We start from the raw sequence: 23,692 nt of genomic DNA, 5'->3' as shown, positions 1-23,692 counted from the left end.
AGTGAAGCATCAACCAATCATATGAGTTTGTTTATAGCTTTGTTATTTAGCTTAGCTGACATTAGGCGAGTATAATGTGAATTATGGTGCACACGAGGATACAATTGGGCGGCAAAATGTGATGTTAAAATGGGGCACAGACATTGATGAAAACCATATATATTTTTTTGACAAAATTATAACTTGACCTTCATTGGAGGTGCTTTATTGCAAGTAGCAGCCACACACAAGTCCATGACGGCATAACTACATTAATGAGCGCTTAAGCAACACTTAAACAGCGACTTGGAAATAATGTAGGTGGTTGTGCTGCTCTATTGTTGCTTGTAGGGAGAACACAGCATAAGAAGGTATCACTTTTCTACATTGTTGTAGACAGATTTCACATAGATGCTGACACAAGTGTATTTGGGTACAGAACATCACTGATGTGAAAGCTGAGCAGCGGGTAAGTGGAGGGAGGGGGAGCAATCATACTCAGGCACGGTACAAATCAATCATGACTAATATGATAATGCCCTGAGCATTTGATGATGGTATAAGTGGCATTGACACTCTCTTTTAACTCTTGGCAAGAAAGCAAATGACCGTATTTCAACACATCGCCAAGCTCTAACAGATTCATAGATAGTTAGATAGAAAGACAGAGTAAGGGAGGGGAGCATGCAGCCAGGTGTATTAGAGGCCCCCCTGTGGGATGACCTTTCTTCAGCTAGAGTTAAGACCTCTACTATACATGCACACACACACACACACATACATAGTTGAGATTCATTATAGATTCATAAGTACCAACATGCCCCCAACCCCTCCTCACCAAGACATCATAAAGGTCAAGTTCATCTTCCTCAGTATTCTGTCTTTGTCTCCCCTCCCTCTCTCCTCATTGTCTCAGGGGGCACTGAAGCAGCCATAACAACACCAGCCTGTTGCAGCAGGAACCTGTGCATGCATGTGTGTGTGTGTGTGTGTGAGAGAGAGAGTGTGTGTGTGTGTGCATTTGTTGACTGGTGAGGATATAAGCCAAAGTGATATGAATACATTTCCATAATGAAGCGTGTTTAGCTTGGCATGTAAAGCCTGCCAATCAAACACACCAATACACATTTCATCATAATTTTCTCAAACAACTCTGGCTGTCTTCATAAGTGCCCGCTGCAAGGCTTCTCCAGATCTCTTACTGAACAATGTCACTGAATATCTGTTCAAAGGCACTAATGCTGTTTCCAGGCTATGTGTCATGTGTGGGAAATACTAAAAAAAACCAAAATACTGTATTGACATCCTCAATACCTCTATGCAAAACATCAAAGTTTTGCGGTGAACACAGGCACTCGCCAAGATATTAACACAAAAGAAAATCCTAAAGAACTTATAACGTGGATATGACCAAATAAAGGCAACAGTTGTTCATATCAATCAAGTGTAACAATTCAAGTGCCCCAGAATAATGCATGGCTTTAGCCCTAATTGGTCTTTTACATTTTAAAACTATGTTATTAAGAAGACCTAAATCTCAGAAAATGTCTATTCTTATCGTGCACTTATCTTATTGTACACCTGATCTTTTCTGAGGCTGATTTCAAATGTAACAGAAATGTTACAAAACTTGATAGAGCTACAGCATGGATATGAAAAGATGTCTAGAGCTCAGTTTGTTTGTTTTTTTCTGTTGCCCAGGTTCAGATTACTATGAAAGAACTGTCCGTCCAGGAGTGGACAGAGATGAGGACAGGTGTCTGGACCTCGCCTGAGCCACCTGACCCTACCCTCTCCACATGGGACAGCTAGCCTGCAAGGCTTACAGGAGGCATGGTAAATAACTTTGTTAACCACGACGTCTTCTTCATTCATTCAAAACAGAAAATAAAGTCTTTTTTTGTATTTTTTGTCTATAATGTTGTACAGCTCAGTTTAAATGGGAAGTTGAAGACTCCTTGGTTTGGTTTTACCTTTAACTTGTGCTGCTATTATTGATTTTTCTAGAGAAATTACTATTGTTATTATTAAAGAAAATGAGTCATATTCATTTCTATAAGTATTGTTATTAGCTGAGGTTCAGAGATCATTCTTGACCTTGAGCAAATCTCACCTTGTAAAGAGATAGTGAACAGCCATGACAACTGTGGCGAACACAATCTGCTGATGATGGTCACATGATGCGATGAAAAGCCTCACAACAGCCACAAAAGTGATCTTTTACAAAAGAGAATTTATTACATATTCATCACGTCATATGGAAGAGACCATTTCATGTGATAAAACCCAGTTTTGGAAGAGGTAATCAGAGCTCTTATTTATATACAGTAAAAGAAGGCATACCATGGCCTTAAGATACTCCATTACATGTAAAAGTCCTGTATTCAGAAGTATTATCAGCAAAATACACTCAAATCAAATCAGAAGTAAACATATTAATTATGCATAATGGTTCCTTTCAATATGTTATATATCAAATATATTATTTTATCACTAATGAAGATATGTAAGTGTTTTAAAATAAGTAGTAAGTGAATAACTACAACACATCATTTAAACATTAAGGCATAGGTTTTTGTGTTAAAACAAATGAAGTGGATTAAAAAGTGTAATATTTACCTCTGAAAAATAGCGTGTAAGTATAAAGTGGCATAAAATGGACATGTTACATGTCACAATACTACGTACAGTACTCAAGTAAATGTACTTGGTTACATTAAACCACTCATAAAATCATGTTTGAGCTCATATGATTTTCAGATATTTATCATGCAAAATGTGAAGCATCTTCTGTTAAAAAAAAAAAGAAATAAACAAACAAAAAAAACCCATCAGTTTCACAGTTAATACTCGGACTGGGTTGTAATTTCACTAAATAGCCTATTCAAAATGTGATTTTTTTTTAGGGGTGAGGGGTATTAAGCTATTGGTAACATTATGAGGAAATGAATGACTGTTAACAGTGGTTTAATCTCTCTTTCTCTCTCTCTCTCTCTCTCTCTCTCTCTCTCACACACACACACACACACACACACACACACACATACACACACATACACACACATATACCGGTGGCAGCTCGGTGCTCCTGACTGACAGCCCGGCGGAGGCGAGTGACAAGCAGGATGCTCAGGTGGCGGCGGTGTGCTCTCGGTCCTGTCAGTCTCCCTTCCAGAGGAGGTGGACTCCGTTAACTGAACACCTGTCCAGAGGTAACAAAATCCGTGCTTAGCTGTCGATTGTCAGTGTTTCTCAGCTGTATGTGGGGTGTCTTAGATTTGTCTCGCATAGAGGACCGGCTGATTGCCCAGAGCAAAGTAGCCTAAGCTGTACCTGCTTATATTGTCTGTGGTGCTGTTCCCGTGTCTGGCTCTGTTTTTTTTTTTTGGTTTTTTTTTTACAGTTTCAATGCATTCTGCCTTTTAATAATGTAAATGGAAATTTGTGGTAAAAAAAACAAACAACTTATCATAAGTCCTACAATAACTCCTAATTAGAGCCTATTAGACGGTGAGTGTTTGTATTGCAATTAATATTATGTTGTGGATTTGTGTGATGACCTGTTGTGTCGGCGGGGGCGCTGTTGGGCATAATTTCGCTACTCTGGCATAGAACTGCGGAAGTTAGAACCATTATGATCTATGAGATATTTGCTGCAATTTATATAATGCAATGTCAGAGGTGGAAAGTAAGTGCGTTTGCTTAATTGCTGCACGATTATGAGGTTCTTTTACTTGACTTGAACGTTCTGAGATACGATGCATAGCTTTCATAAATTGCTTCAAAGATTTAAACACAAAATATTTTTAAAATGATTGTGTAAAATTTTACATTTACCAAAAACACAAATCTTATCTAGTGATGCATCAGATATCAGTAATAATTATATATCAAATACATACATACCATTAAATACGTCTCAGTGGAAGGACACAGTTGTTTTAAGATTATGTAGCACAGGATTCATAGTGTCTGAAATTTAAAAAAAAAAAAGTCTCAGGACATAGTTTGCATTATTTTTAATAATAATCTGAATACTGCAACCTTTATATTTACCATTAACACTATACGCCACTGTTCCCGCAGTCACTGTATTTTACCATTTTACTGTCATCAAAATGTCTGAGCTCAGTAAACCGCAGTGATGCATACATTTACTTACTACTGTAACAGGTCTGCAGTTCTTGCATTTTGTTATTTCAATATTGTGCCATTTCTACTGCACTACATTTCAAGGTAAACGTTGTACTTTTTACTACATTAAATTTATGTAACAGCTAGAGTTAATAGAATCCCAACGCTTACTTTGATTACTTGATTAGTCAATTGACAGAATATTATTTGGCAACTATGCTGATAATCAAATAAAAATTTTAGTGATTTTTTTTAAGCAAAAAAGCCAAACATTATCTGGTTTCATGCTTTTTAAGTGTGTGTAAATTTATACAAAATTTTAAAAAACTCAGTAAATCTTCACATTTTGGTTGAGAAAGATACCACTTGACAATGTCCCCTTGGGCTCTGGGAAATTACACAGGGCAGGTTTCACTATTTTCTGATAATGTATTGACAAAACGATTAAACAAGAGAATAATGGCTAGATTAATCAATAATGGAAACAAATTGCAACCCAAATAGTTACTTTGCAGACTGAGTTTTTAAAAATATATAATGAGCCTCTAAAATACACTGCTTTGTTTCACAGTAAATTAAAACAACCCTAAAAAATAAAGTACGTTGGTTACATTCAGCTCCCCTTCAACCAGATACAACATTCAAATACTGTTTACATACATTGTAACACATTTCCCTGTAAAATTACCGTGAACTACTTGAAACTGTAGTTGCCAGCATTCTTCCGTTATTTTACAATGCCAATACCGTAAATTACTTTATATTATATTGCTGTTAAATTTATTACAGTATTTTACAGTAGAATATGACATTTACAGTGTAGTATTAGCAGCAAAAAGCACCCGGATTTACAGTGTTTTACTGTATTTTGAAGAAAAGCGGTGTATTACTGTTAGAATGAGGCTGTATTTTTACAGCAACTTGTTACAGTATAATGCATCAGTAACAATTATCCAATAATGTAATATTTAATATCCATGCTGTGTAGGTACTGCCTGCACATAGAGTAATTTACTGTCTTACTTAAGTACATTTTGATGATATTTATTCTTAATTTGAGTACAGGGTGATATTGATATACTCTCAACTGAGTATTTGCACATCGTTGTATTTCTAATTTAACTGAAGTAACTAATGTAAATACTTCTTTTCCTTCTACCAAACTTATGGCGCGCTATGTGTCGCTTCTGCTCGTTGCAGTTCTACAAACGTACTACACGGCGTCTGCGTGCACGCACGTATTCTCTCGCTCTGTATTATTGCTCAGAAACCAGCCACCATGGGGAGTTAAGGGGGCAGTCGACGGGTCATTTTCGTTAATATTTAATATCAGAAAGCTTTCCATATGCTGCGTTTTGGAGCACACAGTTCGCGCCAGTATCCCCAATGCAGCGGATTACGGGGATCGGGCTTTCAGAGACGGTAGGACGGACACTTTGGTGGAAAACACGGGACGTTAACGTAGCTAGCTAAGCTAACAAGCTAACCAAAACTAGCTAACATACCAAGCTAGCTGGCGCTGCAGCCAGTAGAGTGGAAAACGTGCCCTCGCTTTCTTGTTTTGTTTGATCTTAGATCGGTTGATTTGTTGGCGATAATCATTGGGAAAGTTGTAGGTACTTCTGTAGGAGTTTGCTTGACAAGAATGAAATTATTAAGTACGCTGGTGTTGGAGTGTTTTTGCACGCAGGCCCGTCTTGTGTGGTTGTAGAGTTTGTTTCTGTACCCATCCCCCACCGTCTTTGCAGGCCAAGATGAATGAGATTCTCACTTCAAAGCACTGGCATTGGTGGTGGCATTGCTACAAGGCTAGCTAGCTGTCTTAGCTTGTTAACAGTAGTTGGTTATTTAGAAAATTATATCTAGTTACACGAAGTGTTAGCTTTGTTTTGACAACTGTTGGCGTTAGCATTCAAGCTAGCTGTTAAACTGAGGACAGAAACTTAATGGTGAACTTCAGCTTGAAATTTTACGCTCACTACACTACATGGCTGTTGATGAGACTGAGTTATAGTAGCTTGTAATGCAAGTATTAGCACCGTAGACTAACATTTATTGGTTAGCAAGCTTTCATGCCATGTTAGCATTGTAGGAGTGTTACTTTTTTGTGTTAAATTCTCCTCATTCTTACTCACACTTGTTTATAATCTGCTCTGTTATGTTTTTATGTATTTTTGCTCATCATCTCATTTTCTAGCTTGTTTATATTGCTACATATAGTACTGTTCAAACGTCTTAGGCCGCCATACATTTGTTGTTTTAGCAAAGTTGTAATGAGGCTATCTCTCTCACTATGTGTGTATATATATATATAGCACAAGATATAATCAAACGAAAGAATACAGAGAACATGTACAACACATTAAAACACCTAAACAAGTGAGAACGAATAGCTTCTTCATGCTAAAGTCAGTATTTGGAGTGAAACATGGAACTTGACAACCATATCAAAAGCATTGGAGATGCTTTTCATTAATTGTCAGTCAGTATTGAGCTTGGACATGTCTTGATTGCAACCTGGTGTAAATACACCAGAAGATAAGTGTTGTAAATCTCATATTGTCTACCCAAGAGAGTTCAACACATGATAAGTGGAAAGGGAGGTCACACTAAATACTTGAAAGTTGAGCCTGTTGAAGTTGTTTTATTCTGAAATATTTGCATTTCTAATACTGCGTATATATTTCCTGTATGTTCTGGTTGTACTTTTGTAAAGCGATTACTGAGAAATATGTATGATCATTATAATCTTGCTAAAATAACAAAGTTTAAGGTCATAAGACGGTAGCACAGTGTAATGCATGCATGTTTGTGTGGGGTCTGACAAATTGAAGGCAGTGAGAGATGAGTCTGTCCTCTTTATCATCTTAACTGCTGATAATGTTCCTTTGTGTCATCTCCGACTGTTTCAACTAACTGCTTTTCTTTTCTTTTTTTCATCGTAGGGTGAATTGTTTGCCAGCAAAATCATTGCCAGAGGGGAAGATCTGACCTCTGCTTTGTGCAATCAGAGACATGAGTGTTGTCAGAGAATTACATGGGATTGGGTACAGGGGCGGTGGTGGGGTTGTGGCCTCTCTGAGCGGCCCTACCCACTTTACAGAGGATGCTCCACGACCCCCAGTTCCTGGTGAGGAGGGATCTGATGTGGACCACCCTGTCCAGTCAGCCAACACCCGTCCAAACACCCTTTCCCAAACCCTCGGCTATCCCCCGTCATCTTCGTCATCTAAAATGGGGGATCCATCAAGCTACACACCCTCCTCGTCATCTGCAACCCCACGGCGGCCAGATCTGGACCTGGGGTATGAACCTGAGGGCTCAGCTTCACCAACTCCACCTTACCTGAAGTGGGCAGAGTCGCTTCACTCTCTCTTAGACGACCAAGAAGGCATCCAGCTGTTCCGCAACTTCCTGTGCCAGGAAGGGTGTGCAGACCTTCTCGACTTCTGGTTTGCTTGCTCGGGGTTCAGGAAGACCAGCCAGGAGAAGAGGGCAAAGCTGGCCAAGGCCATCTACAGGAAGTACATTGTAGACGGAAGTGGGATTGTCTCCAGGCAGATCAAAACAGCCACCAAGAGCTTCATCAGAGACTGTGTTGGGAGGCCGCATCCAGACCCTGCAATGTTTGAACAGGTAATTAAAACACTTATTTTAATTTTTGTCATGGTTTCTAAGAAGAGCGAGACAGGTTGGGTGCACGGGTCAGTGGAAGATGTTGGTAATGGCTCACAGGCTGTGTTTTGTCCATCTCAGTTATTTGAAATGGTTAAGGCAAACTAAGGGAATTAGATTTTAGGCTGTTTGGGAATTGGCTAATAGAAAACAGCATTTGTCTGTAAACCAGCAATTCTGTGCAGGCTGACAGTATACACCAAGATAATGTGCGACACCCAAAAAAATACCACAGCTAGCTTTGATTGCAGTGCTGTCTGCACACTGGTGCTGAGAACTTTATCTTTTAATCACATTGTCCTGGTACACAGTAAATGGCCAGCTGTTTTTGGCCTATGCCTGTGAAGCCATCTTAGGCGTATGTCAATGTTTACATCTAGATTTGAGGAACTTGACAGCCAGGTCTGCTTCCATCATAGCTTGCAGCCGGCCTTTGAACAGGCCAGAAGTTGTGACGGGTATATTCAGTTAAGAAAATGCCAAATTGTATTTCTCTTTTTTCTCTCTTTTTTTAAAGAGTAGTTTTGTGTATGTTTTGAATAGATAGTTTTGAAAGATAAATCACATGGATGGGGAGATGATTGCAGTTGTTGCAGGTTTTAGGGCTGAGATGAATCTGTCAGCCACATTTCACTCCTGCTCCACTCAAAAGACATTTAGGGGACAGGAACTAAAACTGGTCCTGGGTCTTGCAGTGAGAATGCAGTTGTAAGACCCTGATTACCTCAAAAGGTTCTTGGGTTTCCCTAAACATGTTTTGTGGTTAGTATGAGCTTTTACAGCCTTGAGGTAAAACTTCAATAACATTATAGCATTTTAAAATGTATACCTATAGTTTCACACACACACACACACACACTCTCTCTATATATATTTATTTTTGTTGTTATTATTATTTTTACTCAAGTAAGTAAATCACAACAAAAGATGAAATCAAGTTAAGTTATAGTTTCAGGTTAGTTTTTTGCTCACTTGCCCACCGCTGTCCACTCTCGACCCTTGATCTCCTTCATTCTTAATGTCTTTATCAGTATTTTTTTATTGGATGTGCATCTGACCACACACATGACAAGTCTGTGACTGTACCGCTAAACAACCAAATTACACAGAATGAAATGACATAATTACCGTGATAAACCAAATGAGGGTAGTTTCAGTTTTGGTTTTCTCTGCTGAGACTGTTTTCCCGCACACTCTCCCTACTTTCTTTTCTATCAGCTGAATGTTGTTAAAAACATCAGTAAATACATTTCCAGTCCTAATGAAAATGCTGGTTCACAAAAGCCGAGCACTGTGTGTGCAACTTACATTCAGACTTTTAGGAGGTTAAGGCTAGTACACATTACAGTCGGGGCTGGTCGGAACGATTATCTCCCCAAATAATCTGTAATTATGAGGGGTTATCTAAATAATCTCGATTTAACCAATTGTGTCGGAGCCTCTCCGATCTCGAAGTGTAAATATCAAACATGTTTGATATTTACGATCGTCTGTAATGGAATACTGAGCGGAAAAACCACAATAGCCAATGAGAGCGAGGAGACCGCTGCAAACGTTTTTCGCTGCAAAACAAGACACCCGCAAGTGAAGTCAGCTGATGACGACGAACCTCCTCCATATTTGTTTTCTTCTGATGTCACATTTAATCACACACAATTTTATGAGATCCCAAGTCTGTGGGATCGCCACTGTGACATTTTAACTACAAACAGCAAGTGTGTGGTCTCACGATCTGGCCGAATCATCTAGTGTGTGCGTTCTGACGAAATCGTTTAAAATCTGTCGTTATGTGTGTGGTCTCCCACGTTTAAAAAATCAGTTGAGATTTGAAAATCCTCTTGTCTGTACCAGCCTTTAGGAAGACAGGAGAGCTGACACAAAATCACATCAAATGACTGAGATTGATCTCCCTGAGGGCATAATACACCACTCTGTGTCAGTCTGGATAAAGCCTGACTATCTAGGTAGTCAGTTATATAAATGTGGGTTTACCCTGTGTTACTTTGCTGGTCTGGAGTCGGTACTGGTTTCACAGTGTTTGTTTACAATTACTTCCACTTAGAAAACCTTCATGCCAGACACATAAAATGAGACAGCGCTGAAGAAAAGCTTCCTCAATTGGTTAGTTTTTTAGTCACCTAAGCAGAGGCCCACCTATAAAAAAAAAATCTGCAACTGATGCAGTTATCTTTGAGACCACAGACATTGACAAAAGCAGTATTTCTACTTTTTTATTTTAAGTGTTGCTTGTCTTCCATTGCCTTAATCATTTAATGTGTAACACACAACAGTGAAAAAAATCCAAATACAGCATAGCACCATTATTTATTGTTTTTGTAGGTGTGTCTTTTTATGTACTTAAATACGTTTTGTGGTGATACTGTTTGCAGAAATGTGACTGCTGTGTTTGTGTCTTCCAGGCCCAGACAGAGATCCAGGGCATGATGGAGGAGAACACATACCCTTTGTTCCTGAAGTCAGATCTGTACCTGGAGTACACGCGGACAGGTGGAGAGAGCCCCAAGCCTAACCCCAGTGATCAGAGCCCTTCATCGGGGCCAGCCAAACCTGTGCCTGGGTACTTACCCACACTCGCTGAGGATGAGGAGTGGAGGTGAGATGATGCAGAATTATTGTCTTACATTGCACAGGATCCATAGTTGTCATCTAGAATAATTCAACAATGAATTTCACTGACTTCTCTGAGTTGCTAAGTCGAAATAATGAATGTATCTGATGTTTGACTAACAGATCTAATTTAAATTGATCTTAGGTGTGGAGGAGGAGGAGTGAGGGAGGTGGAGGAAGAGAAGGATGAGGAGGAGTGTGGAGACACACCAGCTGGTAGGCTGACTCACAGCCTGCTGATGCAGACAGCACCGCAGAGATCCTCGGCCAGCAGGAGGAGGCCGGATAGCAGGGAGTACAGGTGTGTGTGTGTGTGTGTGTGTGTGTGTGTCTGTGTCTCAAGGTTCCTAGATACATTAAGAAGATAATGTCTTAGTTTGTTATTTTCTATCCTGATCTGGGATATTGGCTTTTTTTTTAACATCACAGATGGGTGATGATACCAGTGTACTGAGAATGTTCTTTTCTATCGCTTTATACTGTACAACGAATGTCAGTAAAAGAAACATTTGATCACAAAACGAGAGACTAAAGTCAAATCCTTCACATTTGATTGGACCACAAAGAAACTGACAGACTAGGAGTTAAGTGTGATTCAGTGGACTTTTGACGCTGCACACCTCTCCATCATCATTATATTATGAGGAGGATGAAGGAGTGATGACTGAATTAGACCTTCCTCACATTGCTTTGGAAAAGAAAACGTAGGTTTTGCCCACTTATATCCAAGCACATATCTCTTCTTCACTCTCTCTCTCTTGCTTCTTCTGCATTTGATTGAAGAAACATCTGTGAACGCCCCTGAGTGCAGGATGATTGATCAAATATTGGAAAGACAAGAAAATGATTTCGGTGTTAAAATGCTCTCACACAGTTTTTGACAGAAATCTGACATTTAACAAGAGATAAATGATCAGTTAACAGTGACACAGGATTATAACTGGGAAAATAAATGTTTCGTTCATTTCATGGCAACATTAATCTCATCTTTTATCAACTTGAACAATAGTTGACTCTTTGCACCTAAGCTTTTATATGAATAAAATGTTGCGTTTTATAAATGATTGCGTAAAATGACATAAATACTATCTGAATATTGTTAAAAAATAAAGATTAAGTCCTAATTAGAAAGTTAAAACCGAGACATGTGAGACATGTCCACATTGGCATACATCATACTGACCGTTGACTGTGTGTGCATAAATATGCACATGTATCAACATTTGAATGTGAACTCACTGCATCATAATCTCTGTACTCCTCCTCAGGCCATGGAGGGAGCCGGTAAACCCATACTACGCAAACATGGGCTACGCTCGTGCTCCAGCAACCAGTGCCAATGACAGTGAGCAACAGAGCATGTCGAGCGATGCAGACACACTGTCACTGACCGACAGCAGTGTGTAAGTACACAGATGAACACAGAATCTCTGCAGACGATTATTAATTCAGTTCCTGAATTTAAACGCGTTTAATGACAGCGCTGGTTTTCAGAATGGATGAGTTGCTCAGATCTGTGTTTGATTCTTCTTTCTGTGTTTGTGTGTGCAGAGATGGTATTCCTCCATACAGATATCGGAAGCAGCATCGTAAGGAGATGCATGAAAGTGCCAAAGCCAATGGACGCGTGCCCCTACCTCATATACCTGTGAGTTATATGAACGCCTCTCTTTAAGCCTCAAGTTTTAAGCCTTATTTGTTTATTGTCTGAGCATGTTTTGCATTGTATGTTGTACGCTGAGCCACATCTAAGACGATTTTCTGTCACAACAGACAAAGTTTTAGCTGTGTTCATTAACAGTAACATGAACCCTGGTGATCTAATTTATATATCAGCAAGAATTTTGTTTATCAACATGGCTATTGTATTGTAAATCATTACTGTAGCAAACAACAAAAAATAACTGAAGGTGAGTTACTTTGTCAAACAATTATGTGTTATACTGATGTGCAGATACTGAGACTGACAACAATTATAAGCTTTCATAGTTATTTTCTTTGTTTATTTTGTCGATGTGTTTCTTCTCAGTTTGCCACTCTGCTTTTGTGCCATTTCTTTATTACTTTTCCTGAATAAATGAATTAATAATTTACATGCTAATTTACTTAAATGTCATATGAATTTTAGCTGCAGATGTTAACCAGGAATTGTAATGTAACATGTAATGTTTGTGTTTATATACAGCGCACGTACCGCATGCCAAAGGACATCCACGTAGAACCTGAGAGGTTTGCAGCGGAGCTAATCAGCAGGCTGGAGACAGTTCTCAGAGAGAGAGAGGCTCAGGAAAGACTCGAAGAGAGGCTGAAGAGAGTACGACTGGTGAGTGTATTACTGTGTTTGTGCTCATCCTGTTGTGGTTCTGACACTGAATTAAGATCATTAGTTATTTAGTGGTGAGGTTGTCTTTTCTTCAAAATTCTCTTTAATTATGAGTGAAATTCACTGTAAACTGAGACATTTATATTTATTAATGAGAAACTGTGGTGCAGTCAGCGAATTGTCACAGGAGCGGCACCAATGCTGTGCTAGGATTTTATAACTGAACAACATCAAGGATGCACACTTTTTATTTTCCTTGACAGCGAGAAATCTGATGTTTCTAAATCACAGATTATTATTAAAGACAAGTGTATTGAAATAACAGGGAACACAAGAACATGACAAAAAAACAGTCATATTCAAAACAGAGCTGTACAATATTGCAAAAAACAGAAAAACTGACATATATTATATTATATAACTTTTATAGAAATTATATTTCTCTCTGCAACGTATGTTTCGCAATATGAAAAAATACAGGAATTTTCACCAGATGAGCTGAATAGCTCTACCCTGAAATAATTATTCACTTTAACATTATAGGTGTGATTTTTGTAGGGGAGTGCATCTTTATAGAAAGCAAATTATAATCAAAGTTGAAAAATGCCTTTTGCTCTGATGACCTTTCTGGGGGGTAGGAGGAGGACATTAGGCAGTTTAATACAGCGGTTGACTCACCATGACACTGTTGTTTTCATTTAATATGCTCTATCAATCCAGGCTAAAGTCAGATCTAGCATGTCATGTCATATTGATGCATAAACATAATGCATAGACATAAATATAGTTGGTCGACCTCTGGTATCAGGCTGACTCAGTCACCTTTAGCCTGGCTCATAGGAAACTAGCTCTTGCAGTTCAATAGAGATTGGCTGGGAAATGTTGTGATAATGTTGCATTAAACAGATGCTTATCGAGGCTTTTTTTGCTGAGTACTCTAGCTATGAAAAAGCATGCGCTTCACTGTGTCTGTGGCACTTGCCACCCCAGTTTCTGGACTTTTTCACACATGTGCAAGAGAGTCACATTTCCTATAACAAAACGCCTCCAGACCACATCACATGCACACGAAACCTGTCTTAAATGGGAAGGTTTGGCCAGTAACATTAGTCATGGAAAACGAGAAAATAATGACTTTTCCTTTTGTATCAAGCAGCAAAAAAGTTGCTGCCTGACTTGATTTGTTTGAGCCAGTTTGGTCTACTTGACACCGCACGTCCTGAGATGCCACCATTGCTCATGCTCTGAACTGTGCAGTAAAACAAAAGTTAAAATGACAACATCATTATCAAATAAATTTTACATTATATTTCTGAAATTTACTTGCACATACAAGTTTAATAAGGGCACTTATCTAATTTAATGCAGTGCGATCCTTGTCGATGTGTGTATCTATTCAATGTCTAGTGAGGGATTTAATATTTTTCTTCTTCTCCCAACAGGAAGAAGAGGGTGATGATGCTGATATCTCCGTGACAACCTCCATGTCTTCTCATAGCATACCACTCCCCCTCCCCTCATCGTTTCCACCTCTTTACGGCGCCCGCTATTCAGAGACCACTGCTAACACGGCAACAGTCGCCACTTACGGTGGCCTGGTTGCCATGGAGGATTCCCATGACGACGACCCGGAATCTATTTTGGATGAGCACGTACAGCGCGTGATGAAAACGCCAGGCTGCCAATCGCCAGGGGCAACCAACAGCACCTTAGGAGGAGGGGGTCGACACACTCCTCCCAAATCATCACGTTCACCTGACGGGGGGATTGGACCGCCTCACTACCCCCCACACCGAGGGGGAGGTCACAGTCTTCCTCCTGCAGGGGTCAAAGGTAAGAGCCTGTGGAGGGGAAGAAGAACTCGCAAAAAGGGTGTTATTTTCTGTGTAAACCAACCTGCTGCAAATGATTTTTCCAAAGATTTGATCTACAGCGTGGCACATCCCGTCTTTTGCATCGTAACTCGTTCTGATATCTCGCCGTATCTCGTCAGATGATACCACATAATCTTCCGTGATTGTGCAGCTGTCACAAAGTATCAATATTTTTCTTATTGTGATGTTATCCCATGAAAACACTCAAACCAATAATGCATTATTCCTCCATCTTTATCTTATTTTCTGACTTCTGTTACTAAGGTCAACCAATATTGTTTTTTCAAGGCCAATACCGATACCAATTATTAGTACTTAATAAGACTGATAACCCATATAACCCAACACAAAACTTTGTTTAATGCCTTGTTTAATCAAAAACTCTTTCAACATCATATATAGAAAGTTATAGTTATAGTATATAGTTCCCTGAAACTTTATTTTTATAAACTAATGTGATAATTTTTGATAATTTTTATGAAAAATGAATAAACACAGCTCCCTGAGGTTTTACAGGTTATAAGTTCCTACCATGTTGACACTTTATTTGCATGCATTGCAGACTGCCTTGCCTGGTGTTGGTTGAGTGTAATACACACTTTTTTATTTATTAATTTTATCTGTCCTTGTTCAAATAAAATGCCAAGATAATCGGCAAAATGCCAAATATTGGCTCTGATAATTGACCAGGCCACTAATCTGTCAACCCCTATCCATTGCCTGCCTGTGGTATTTAATCCCAAGGCCATTGGTTTCTTTTGAAGATTTAAAAAATCTTCTTAAAAACAGATGACAAATACACCATTTTTTTAAGTCTCATTACAGCTGAGCTCCTAAAACTGCTGGACACTAAATTTTGGCAAGTGTTAGTCAAACAAGAGGACTTGTGCTTGTTGGGGACTGTTTCCAGCAATGGATTAATACATATTTGGTGCAGTAGTGAATGTTAACAACAGCAGGACATGTTTCTCTGATATCAATTTATTGTAGGTTTTGGTCTTTTTGTGGGATTTATTGACTGTGAGGAAATGATTGACTATCACCAGCATTTAGTGAAAAAGTCCCCTCTTATTAGTATTTTTAAAAAATGGCGAGCCATAGCTGGAAAGATTGGCTTTTATATTATGTGACAGAATATAATTTAAATAGTCCTAAATCTAGGGCACTGTTTCCTATTAATACGCGGCTGTGCCAGCGGTGTGTGAGTGTGTGTGTGTGTGGATGGTAAAACTGAGTAGCAGGTAGCACCTTGTACAGTAACCTTGGCAACCAGTGTGTGAATGCATGTGTGAAGTGTGGTCTAAAAGCGCCTTGAGTGGTTAGAAGACTAGACGCTATACAATTGCAGTCCATTTACCATTCAAATTCTGTTTGGGCATTTTTCAAATGGAGTGTGTTTTTGTGTGTATGATGTATTGAAGGCTCTAATTAGTCTCGCTGTGTGACGTCTGTCTCAGGTATGCATCACCACAAGCAGCTGTATCACCACAGAGGAAGAGAAGGGCAGGAGGAGGTGGGCTCTAGGTCTCAGGCCAACTTCATGTGGAACGGAGACCCGGCCAACCAGTACGCAGGGAGAAGTCGTAACTACGCCGACGGGGCTGGAGCCAGCACACTTGAGGGCATGGGTTACAGGTAGGCCGGTTGGGTGAATGTGTGTGACGTTCGCGCAGTGCACGGCAAACTGTATGTGCTGCCTTTTGTTCAGATGACCTCTGCTGATTAGCGTGTGTTTTCTTTGTGTTTCTCTGCAGTAGTAAAGGTAGCACGCTATCACGGCGAGGGTGTAAGAAGACATCAGAGACGTCAGGCAAAGGGGATGAGAGTGGGCGTGGCGTGGAGGGCCAGGTACCACTGGAGGATCTGGAGAGAAACCAGAAGATCCTACAGTGGATGATGGAGGGAGACAGACAAAGAAAGACCTCACATGGGTGAGTAATATTACATGTATTACTCATGATTTATACCTTGAGATGCTTTTACTTGCTAAAACATTTGAAATGTTTTATTATGGTTGTGATGATTGGCCAGTCCAAACTGCTGTACCAGGCTTAAAGTCTAAGATTATGAAAGCTTGTATCACACTATCGGTAGCAGTTAACATGCAGAACGATAAAGGCTTCACTAGATCAATAAATCTATAAAAATTATGTAACGTAAAATTGACATCAGTGATATTTTGTTGCACTTGGTGGCACCTCCCAAATATCTGTCTCTTTAGCTACTTAATGTTCCACAGTGTTTACTAGCTAGATGCCAACTTTCACTGTCTGCTGTTTGGTTCTGGACAGGTAGTGCACAGTGGATTTTTTTACAGATTTTTTAGAGACTTTTGCCAAGAAAATAGTGCTTTAAAGACACAATGAAATGAAAAATACATTCACTCAGTTTAAGTCCTGTGTTTATTGATCTCCGGTTTATTATCTCTTGTTATATGTCAAATACATAAATGTTTATCAGTGAAATCTTTGTAAAAATAAATCACCATCTTTTCTCTTCCTGTGTAATCTGGTAAAAAACAAACAAAAAAAAAAGCGGGGTAAACTCTGCCCGCCCACTTTATATGTTTTCAGTCAAGTGCGAAGAATTTCATTTATTTTTCTTTTGTAACTGCACACTGCTGAAAGTGGTATGTCACAGTGCAGGAGCTAAAGATGCCATAACTTCCCCTTCACTGGAACATTAAGAGCGCTGAGAGTGAAAACCACAACAGTCAGGTTGCAGGCCGGAAACCCAAAGCAATGAACTTGAAAGAAGCTATACGTGTATCATGAGTGAGATGATAATTTTCTCTAGGTTTATTGTGACCTCCAACCGCACCGCACATCCATAGTAAATCTAAAAATATCAATTATAACAAATAAAATGTTGTATTTTAAATGTTTTCAGACCAGAATGCAGTCTCCTCTAGAAACTCTACACACACTTACACCACACCTTCACATGAGGCTGCTCATAAAATCATTTTCTCCATGTAGATATTCTTACTGCACCTTGCTGTTTCTACCATTTTACTAGTTACATTTCCATCAGGAAGGAGGACTGATTGGAATCATGTTAGTCCCACTTTGGTTATTTGACTGTTGTAGAGCTGTAAATTGGCCATCAGTCTCAATGGTAACAACAATCTAATTTGTGTATTTTCAGTCCTTTGACATTCATCTTGTCTCCCTCTCTGTTTTTTTTCCTCCCCAGCGGCAGTACCAGTAGCTCCAGGAGGACGGGAACCAGCAGCGAGTCACCGCGTCCTACATCAGTGGAGCGGCCCGGAGCCGTGCACCCCTGGGTCTCTGCCCAGCTGCGGAACAACCCCTCCTCAGTGTCCCCCGCCATCCCCTGCTCGTCGTCCACCCAGGTCCAGCCCTCGCACCCTTTCATCCAGGACCCAGCTATGCCTCCAAACCCAGCTCCCAACCCCCTCACCCAGCTAGAGGAGGCTAGGAGGAGACTGGAGGAGGAGAGAAGGAGGAACGCACTACAGCAGGCCAAGCAGAGGTAGGTGTCAAGTCATCTTTTTTGTGTAACCAGAATCACACTTTGGCTTGTGTCTGTGTTTACATGTGTTCCTATTGAAGTGTCATGACGCAAATCTTACTCTCTGGAAGGCACAAGTCCGGTAAGCGCCAAGCGTGTGAGAACATGACGGTCGCTTACTACTTTTGTGGAGAACCAATCCCATACCGAACATCGGTTAAAGGCCGCGTGGTGACTTTGGGCCAGTTCAAGGAGCTGCTTACCAAAAAGGGCCATTACAGGTGAGAGCATCTGATGCATGTGCTTAAAATATATGAGTGAGAAAGTCCCATTTTTAAAGAAACCTTTTTCTGTCTTTGATTAAGTAATCCAGCATGTCTGTTTTTGGGTTTTGGGTTTTTTTTTGGTGTGTACAGGTTCTACTTTAAGAAAGTGAGCGACGAGTTTGACTGTGGTGTAGTGTTCGAAGAGGTTCGTGACGATGACGCCATCTTGCCCATCTTTGAGGAGAAGATCATCGGGAAGGTGGAGAAGGTTGACTGAAATTTGGGAACAGGAAGACGACACAGAATTGGGGGGAAAAAAAGATCATTTGAACAAGGAGGAAGAGAACATTGGGGTTGGATAGAAATTCAGCTGCGGGAAAACGAACAAAAGAAAGTGGAAAGATGGAAGGAGCGATGTGTGACAGAAGGGAGGTTGCGCTGCATGGCAGAAGGTCGAGTATTACGGAGGTGGTTGTTTTTATGGACTACCTGGATGTCGGCGTCATGCCAGGATCAAACCCACATAAAGCGAAGAAGCTTGGCCAGCGCGGAGGAAAGGAACATAAATTATTTCACCTGTCTTGTCTCCACTGTGGATATTCGAGGAGCGCTGTTAAAATCTGATGTCTGACCAGTCTTCCACTTCCACTGCGATGGATGGAAAAGGGTGAGGGGGGACTGCTGGAAGGAGAGAGGACAAAGTAGTCTTCCACTTCTGCTCTGGAGGAGTCTGTCCTCCGCAGACCATTACGATGCTGCTACATTACCACGGAAACTCTTCAATCGGTGCTCGGGACATTAAAGAAAGCAGTTTTGTTCCATTCGGGAGTCTCGCTGCCTTTTGCTGTCTCTGTTCCTCATCAGCTGGTGACAAGGGGAGAGGACAGAGGATTTGGGGGAGTGGAACTTTAGCCTGCTTCTCCTCTCGTTGACTTCATAGCCTCAAAACAGAAACTTTCTCACCCGTTGATTCCTAGATGTCATGTAGTGATCTCTCACATCAACATGTTCAGAAGACAGTTCTCTACATAACTTGTTTACCAAAGCTACATATTTTTGATAAGACAAGTATCCTAGCTACTTGTTTCATTTTATTTGAATTGTGTATGTACAAGGCAGGTACTATTACTTATTAATGCAGCCTAATTTCGTTATATCTCAACTTAATGTCGTATTATTGTGTATGTTTTGAAGCTAGTTCATTAGTCATTTCAGGGCAGCCTTTTTGTTTGTCTCCCCCTCCTCCCATAATGCATCCCTGCACCTCAGTTCTGTACTGTTTACCTTTGAGTGTGTAGTTCTGTTATTCTGCGCCATGCATTGTAATTACAGGCTTTTTTTTTTCCCCCCCATCCTCAGAAATGATCATGAAAAGGCGCAGTGCACACTAAAGGTCTTTGACCACAGTATCTGTTGTTTTTAACAGGTCACACCTCACGTAACGTCATATTTTTCTGCTACACTGAGAACTCAGTCTAGGTGCCTGCCTGCCCGGCCAGTGCCATTATTACTATCTACAATGCTTATTCTGAAGCGCGTTGGTGAGCGTGAAAGCCTGTGTCATGTACGCCTGAACTCAGCCAAAGAGCATATCGTGCGTCCCGTATGCCTACACGCGTGTGTCTGTGCTGTCCGAGTCCACAAGCATGAAATGTACTTTTTTTCATCACAAGCAGAAGGGAATCTTCTTCCTCTTGCAGATTCCCAAACTCTATACATTGTAGCTTAACACTGAGTTCAAAATCTGCAGTTTACCTTCAGAGAATAGTATGACATTTTGGGAATTGTTTCCTATCTTTGCCAAAAGTTAGGTGACAACATTGATGCATTTCTTATGTCTTTACAGTAAATATAAAGCTGCAGCCAGCACGTGGTTATCTAAGCTTAGCATAAAGAAAAGAGAAAGTGTTAGCCTGCCTTTTTATACAGACTAAACAAACTAAAGCTGCAACGACGGTTTATTTCTATTTATTAATCTGCCAATTAACACAACTAATTTATTGGTATATAAATTATAATCTGAGATTTCTATAAATTGCTTGCATTGTCCAAACAGCAGTTAAAAAGGCAGATATTTGCTTTACTTTAAAAATAATTTTAAAAAAGCAGCAATGTCTGCACAATTCAGAAACTGGAACTGGAGAATATTTGCCATTTCTGTTTGAAAAATAGTTAATAACCAAAAAGTTGGGGTTTTTTTGTCAATTTAGGGTTCCGCGTTAATGTTTTTATTTTCGCTTGCCTAGTCATAGATCAGAAATCTACTCACCCAAAGCCACTTTTACTTGCCCTTACATATTTTTTAAATATATTTGCAGTTATCAGATAACAAAAATGTAAGTTAATTGTCAAGAAAAATGGCCCTGTTAAATCGGCGTTGCTCTCAAATTTAGGGATAAGTGTGCAATACATAATAGGTTTTAGTTTTACTCACATCCTCTAATGCTACTCAAACTTCTGTTTACAGGAAAATTGAAACGCTCGCTTGCGCTTGAGGTCAAAAACTTTGTCTTTACCTTGCTATTTTTGCGCAGGTGCCTGATTGGTACTGGGCATGTGTAACTCTCAACAGAGACAAAAAGTAAGTGAGAAGACTCACTTCTTGTCTACTTCCACCATCAGCTCCAGACAAAACAAAGTGTTTCATTTATTATTTTACACTACCCAATCGGGCGAGCGAGATGCTAGATTTCCTGATCTGACGTGGAATTTGACCTGACCCAATCAATCACGTAACCTTATTGTCAAGCCTTGAAATTTTCTAAGAAGCTGATTTAACTTTCAGCTATAAAACACACTAAATGTGAAAGTTGAGCCTTCAAGGTGCTGGTTTGTGGGATTTGTTCCTTTTGGACAGAACCAGGCTAGCTGTTTGGCTCTGTTTCCAGTCTTTATGCTAAGCTAACTGGCTGTCACTTCAAACATCAGAGTTGTATCAGTGTAAATCAGTGTGAAATGAGCATATTTTCCCAAATGTCAAACTATTCCTTCAGACTTCATATCAACAGTACAGTACTGCAGTAAGGCCTTGAGGCCAGAATATCATAAAGCAGCGTGCAGACAGTGCACTGACCACACACCAGCTATGTAAGCTGAATGTAATTTGACTTTTTTACCTTTTTACCCACTATGGGAATCCCTTCATTGCTCCTGTCATCAAGTCTGTCTTCAGTATTGATCTCAAGCTGTTGGCCTGACTGTTGTGTGTTATCTATGCTGGTAGTTAATTGAATGTGTTCATCAAAAAAGAGGTCCTTCCGTATGTTTCGCAGGAATGTCAAATACAATTTGTCCTGGGTTTCTGCCCAGCAAGGGAAACATAGGATCCTGAAACATTTGTCCTCACTTCAACCCATTATGCCTTCAGTATGAAATTTTAAATTTAGATATGTATTTGTTTATTAAAAAAAATGTAATTTTAATAATCACCAAGCATGTTCTTTATAAGGAATGTTTTCCTGATGAGTTGAATTATCTATTTTGTTTTAATGTTATGTGCGAACTGCTACGGCCCTCTGACATATTTTATCTGTTTTGTTAGAAAGATCGCCCAGGGACAGTTGAATGAGTTGTTTCTTGTGATTGTGATTCAATGGACAAAACAAACAACTTGCGTCTGTTGTGTTGTCAATTTGTGTGAAACACAGTGCCTTTATCATGTTATCTTTGGAAATATCTTTATTGAACCAATCCATGCTTTTAATGTAAGATTTTATTTTAAGTCAGTCCCGTTGTATTTTTAGCTGCAGTCATGCTTGCTCACTTCTGTTCTGATAGATCCTCTGCTGTAAATATGTACATTATCATTTCATATGTGTCTTCAGACCCGCACCACGTCCATGGTGTTTCTGTTTTTCAAAGGTAAACGCCAAGATGTCACTGTGCTGGTTCCACTTGTACATTTCTTTTAAAAAGGTACTTCATAATAAAGATGTTGAATAAATCTTCACTCTCTTTTATTATTAAGGCTCAATTTCATGTGTTCACCTAATTTTCCTTATTCACATACTCACTCATACATATAATACTGCCCGTCTTTTAACCCTCTCTGTTTGCTGTAAATTAAGACGGTTTAAAACACCATAGATCTCAGCAGACATTTTGACTTTTCGTTGTTGGAATAACACAGGTGTTACAAATAACCAATATTCTTTTTATTCTTTTAAATTGATCTGGGAAAAAATTATTTTACAAATCTACGGTTTATCTTGAGACAGAGAGCTTATTTTCTCATCTCGCAAGCTTTCTCCAGATAATGAGCTGATCTAAACGTTTTGTACCACCTTAATCTGCATCATCCATATGTTCGAAATATGTTTATATTTCGTTTATATTTGTTTTTTAGGTTACTAAACAATCATTTGTGCCATTCCACATGCAAAGGGCAGCAGAAAACAAACTTTTCCAGCACATTTTGCTGTTAATACTTCTATACTTTTAGTTAAGTCAAATTTTGAAGGCAGGACTCATAGTTACTTGAACTATTTTGAAATTGTAGTATTACTACTTTTACTTAAGTAAGGGATATTAGTACTTTCTACCACTGGCCAGGATGCATACTTAAAGATGTAGATCTGAATGTCATTTAACAATAGGTTTATATGTTTTTACTTTTGCCTTTTAGCTGAGTATTTACTTTACTTTCAATACTTCCATGTTTATTCAAACCAACAAAATGATCTATTTTAACCCTTTGAAATCTGGACTGAAGTCACTTTTCTTATGCTGCTTTAGGCGCCTTTTATTATCATCATTATCATCATTTTATTCACGTCAAAAAAATGGTGACTCAAAATAAAATACAATAGAATAAACATGTGAAAGGGACACCCAAAAAAAGCTAACTAAATCTTGTGAGAGGGAGCCCAAACAATAACAAAACATCAGAAACAAAACTTAACTAAACTAAATTAAACTTAACTAAACTAAACAAACAAGCAAACAAAAAGAAAAAATACTGTTTAAATACAAAACAAACAAACAAATGTTGATCCCAAACATTTACTACATTAAATCTGCATAGATCCAATTAAAAGTATTTAAACCTTTGAACCCTGAGCAAATTAGTGCAATTTCATTCAAAAACATGGAAATTATGAGCCAATTGGTAAGAAATGTTTCACAAATTCCAAGAAATTATTAGATTTAGAAAAGTATTTTTAAACAGAAGATGGAAAAGATGAAAAAATTCAACAGAAAATGTCTAGGGAAAAAGTAATAGTTAAATTTACTGTAATTACATACTTGAAATTATTTTCCAGAATTATTATCACGTTGTAAAAGCACATTTCTAGTCGTTTGCATTTTTAAATACTTTGTTTTGGGTTTTTTTTTTGTTT

The 23,692-nt window shown here is 39.2% G+C and overlaps 1 protein-coding gene across 1 annotated transcript; it reads left to right on the top strand.

Annotated features, from left to right (window-relative positions):
- Nucleotides 1-5,351: 5,351 nt before the first annotated feature.
- Nucleotides 5,352-22,296, top strand: LOC121941928 (axin-1-like). Its single transcript, XM_042484940.2, has 13 exons — nucleotides 5,352-5,535; nucleotides 7,059-7,749; nucleotides 10,209-10,402; nucleotides 10,562-10,717; nucleotides 11,685-11,819; nucleotides 11,968-12,064; nucleotides 12,602-12,739; nucleotides 14,182-14,572; nucleotides 16,071-16,248; nucleotides 16,368-16,544; nucleotides 17,809-18,108; nucleotides 18,219-18,368; nucleotides 18,504-22,296. The coding sequence occupies exons 2-13, from the start codon at nucleotides 7,129-7,131 to the stop codon at nucleotides 18,628-18,630; spliced, it is 2,664 nt and encodes an 887-aa protein (XP_042340874.1). The 5' UTR covers nucleotides 5,352-5,535; nucleotides 7,059-7,128; the 3' UTR covers nucleotides 18,631-22,296.
- The last annotated feature ends 1,396 nt before the right edge of the window (nucleotides 22,297-23,692 follow it).

This window comes from Plectropomus leopardus, chromosome 3 (assembly GCF_026936395.1).
Source record: "Plectropomus leopardus strain MGB_pleo_1.0 chromosome 3, ASM2693639v1, whole genome shotgun sequence".
Taxonomy (NCBI): domain Eukaryota; kingdom Metazoa; phylum Chordata; class Actinopteri; order Perciformes; family Serranidae; genus Plectropomus; species Plectropomus leopardus.
The sequence above is the reverse complement of the archived record's forward strand: the minus strand, read 5'-3'. Positions and strand labels throughout refer to the sequence as shown.